Raw genomic sequence first — 3,742 nt, 5'->3', positions numbered from 1 at the left:
CGTTTTCGTGCAGGTGACACGTAAAAGCACCCACTACACTCTCTGAGTGGTTGGCGTTAGGAAGGGCATCCAGCTGTAGAAACTCTGCCAAATTAGACTGGAGCCTGGTGTTGCCATCCGGTTTCACCAGTCCTCAGTCAAATCGTCCAACCCATGCTAGCATGGAAAGCGGACGTTAAACGATGATGATGATGATGATGATATATATATATCGTCAGTAGTTCATATATTCAAAAACAGAAGCATACTTTAAAGCATTGGAGCAGTAATATATATTTTAGGAAGATAAAGATTATGGCTGATCATAAGGGGACCATTGGTTTTACATCCATAAAGCACTCAGCAGTATAGGTCACTCATCAGACACAAATTGCTGAAGGTGCATAACCTCTTGTGCCTCCAGCCATTTGAGTCTGACAAGTTGCCTATACTGCTAAACGCTTTGTAGGTGCAAAACCAATGGTCACTCTATGACCGGCCATAACTTTTAACTTCCTAAAACATATATATATCGTATGATATATCAGCCAACAAAATGCAGCTACCAGCTGCCTCCCATACATGAGTAATGTACATATAGAACAAAAAAACATTGTCATATAATATATCAGCCAACAAAATGGTAGCAGCATTTTGTTGGCTGATATATTATATGACAATGTTTTTTTGCTCTCTCTCTATATATATCATGGTACTCCGTCAGTTATGACAATGAGGGCTCCAGTTGATCGAATCAACAGAACAGCCTGCTCGTGAAATTAACGTGCAAGTGGCTGAGCATTCCACAGACACATGTACTCTTAACGTAGTTCTAGTGGAGATCCAGTGTCGCACAGGGTGTGACAAGTCTGGCCCTTTGAAATACAGGCACAACAGAAACAGGAAGAAAGAGTGAGAGAAAGTTGTGGTGAAAGAGTACAGCAGGGTTCGCCACCACTCCCTGCCGAAGCCTTGTGGATCTTTAGGTGTTTTCGCTCAACAAACATTCACAACGCCTGGTCTGGGAATCGAAACTGCAATCCCACGACCGCGAGTCTGCTGCCCTAACCACTGGGCCATTGCACCTCCACACACACACACATATATATATATAAAAGAGAGATTCTGTCTGTTTCTGTGTTTGTTCGTTTGTTTGTCTACCAAAATGAAAGGGAATGGTTCAAGGGAAGCTATTATGTATCTATTAAAAAAACAAAAAATAAAGAAGGAAATAAGTGGAAATTTTAACGGTGAGTGTGTTAAATTATAAGTCACTAAAAGAGAATGACTCTCCCCAGACACAAGAGTATATGCTTCAACACATGAACTAAAGAATCTTGCAAACCAAATCCAAAAACGAAATATCTATCTATTATTATTGTATTTATCTATTATCTATTGTATGTATTATTCATTTGTTTGTCCACCAAAATGAAAGTGAATGGTTCAAGAGAGATTATTTTTTATATATATAACAGAGATTCTGTCCATTTGTTCGTTTGTTTGTCCAAAATTATGCAATGGTACAACACTTAATTGTTCACAAACCTATGAGGAACTGCACTGTGACAAATATTCTCACTGGTTGTGGTAAAGGTGACACTGTCTTCGTTCCTCGCATACCAGTTATATCATCTAATGTCCCATTCCAATTTAAGCTGTTACAGTTTCCTATCCTACTTTCCTTTGCTCTGAGCATTAATAAAACTCAGGGCCAAACACTAAAAGTTGCTGGATTCCAACTTGAAGAACAAACAGAAGTTTGTATATGAAATCCATCTTTTTTCTACTTCAATTATTACATGTTTTCCTCTTATATAATACACGCATACAGGACAAGTAAACCTAAATCTGTAGTTGTAGTCTCACCCTGGCTCAGATTCCAAACTGAATCTTTCAATTCTCCTTGGGCATACGGCATTCTCACCTGTGGCCTTCTCAGTGCCATTGCACAGTCACCTGGATTCCATAAAGCTATTCTTTTATATGATATAGCTATTCTTCTAGCTTCATTCACATTCAAACTGAATCTTTCATTTCTCCTTTGGCATACTGCCTATTAAAACATCAAAAAGAACAGTGACAAATGAATGTTCAACTTGACCTGCAGCCTTTTCAGTGCCATCGCAGTCAACTGGATTCCATAAAACTATTCTTCTATATGGTATACCCATTCTTCTAGCTTCTCGGCCCAAGAAACAGTAAAAGTAATTAATTACCCAATCAACAATGGGCATTACTTCTAGTATATATATATAAATTACACCTCCAGCTAGTTAACTTGGGAACCCTTGACGACAATGTAACCTTCATTTAATTAAGGTATCATAGGCCTGATGAGTAGCTAGTGGAAGACTCCACATTGAGTAATTATTACTTCTGTGGGGTTCCGCTAGCTAGGAAACATATGTAACCTGGATTTTACCTGCTCCATTCCCTCATTTTGGATTTTTATTCACATTCAAAGCAACCCTAGCTGCTAATTGTGAACTATCAAAAAACTTTTTTCAGCTTATCAAATTTCGATATGGGAAAAACCTACAACCTTCTATACCAAGAGACTACTATTGTTCCTGAAAGTTGTTTTTTATACCAACTACAGACTGCTTGAAGTTTATTAACTTCCTACATCTAGATTCTTGGATCTTACAATTTCATGTTATATATACTGGGCACCATCTGTGAGAGAAACAACACCATGATGCAATTCCCACACACACACACACACACACATTTTAATTTTGCACATATGCATTGTTTGTTTTTTATTTTGTCGACTACACAGTATAGTAGGGTCAGTTGGGTGCCATCTATGAGAAAAACAGCACCATGATGCAATTCACACAGCTAGAAATTTAGAAATGACTTGCTGTACTGCTTGGCATTCATGCCAGAAGCTCCAATACAAACATTTCAGAGTGTCTGGGTGTCAACCTGAGGACGTGCCGAGAGTGACAAAAATCAAACATCCAACCAATATCATGGTGTTTGGAGTGATCATTGATGATGGCGATGTTAGACCTCCATTCATCTTCCCACATGGCCTCAGACTCAACCTGAAGGCCTATATCAAGTGCCTGGAGGAGTTAGTGCTGCTTTGGGTCAAGAGGATGGCTGCTATAAGACCCTATGTCTGGCAACAGGACTTTGCACCATGCAACACAAGCAGGAGAACCCAGTCATGGCTGTCAGACAATTTCTGCAACCACATCACCCCTAACATCTGATCACCTAACTCCCCAGACTACAACCCCCTTGATTATTATGTGGGGTGCAGTTGAGCGAGAGACCAACAAAACTCCTTGTAACACCAAAGATGAATTGAAGGCAAGGATTATGGCAGCATTCACCAACTTAAACAAGGAGACCGTCCAGGCGAGTTGTAGGAGATTCCGAAGTCGTTTTGAGGTCGTGGTTGAAGCCAATGGAGTTTTATTGAATAATCTTACTCTTAGTATTTCAAGATATTTTTATGTAAATTTGGTCAATATATTCCCTGCACCCTATATATCATCATCATCATCATCATCATCATCATCATTTAACGTCCGCTTTCCATGGTAGCATGGGTTGGACGATTTGACTGAGGACTGGTGCAACTGGATGGCTACACCAGGCTCCAATCTAATTTGGCAGAGTTTCTACAGCTGGATGCCCTTCCTAATGCCAACCACTAAGAGAGTGTAGTGGGTGCTTTTACGTGTCACCCGCACGAAAACGGCCACGCTCGAAATGGTGTCTTTTATGTGCCACCCGCACAAGA

General features: G+C 39.9%; 1 protein-coding gene across 1 annotated transcript in view; it reads right to left on the bottom strand.

The window, feature by feature from the left end:
• Positions 1-3,742, bottom strand: part of LOC106877388 (EF-hand calcium-binding domain-containing protein 5) — a 207,420-nt gene that overhangs the window by 84,870 nt on the left and 118,808 nt on the right. Inside the window, exon 12 of the mRNA XM_052976829.1 lies at positions 1,907-2,031. Within this exon, the coding sequence (XP_052832789.1) occupies positions 1,907-2,031 (125 nt within the window). The remainder of the gene's footprint in view (positions 1-1,906; positions 2,032-3,742) is intronic.

Source organism: Octopus bimaculoides, chromosome 25 (genome assembly GCF_001194135.2).
Source record: "Octopus bimaculoides isolate UCB-OBI-ISO-001 chromosome 25, ASM119413v2, whole genome shotgun sequence".
Taxonomy (NCBI): Eukaryota; Metazoa; Mollusca; class Cephalopoda; order Octopoda; family Octopodidae; genus Octopus; species Octopus bimaculoides.
This window is presented reverse-complemented; position numbering and strand designations above follow the sequence as displayed.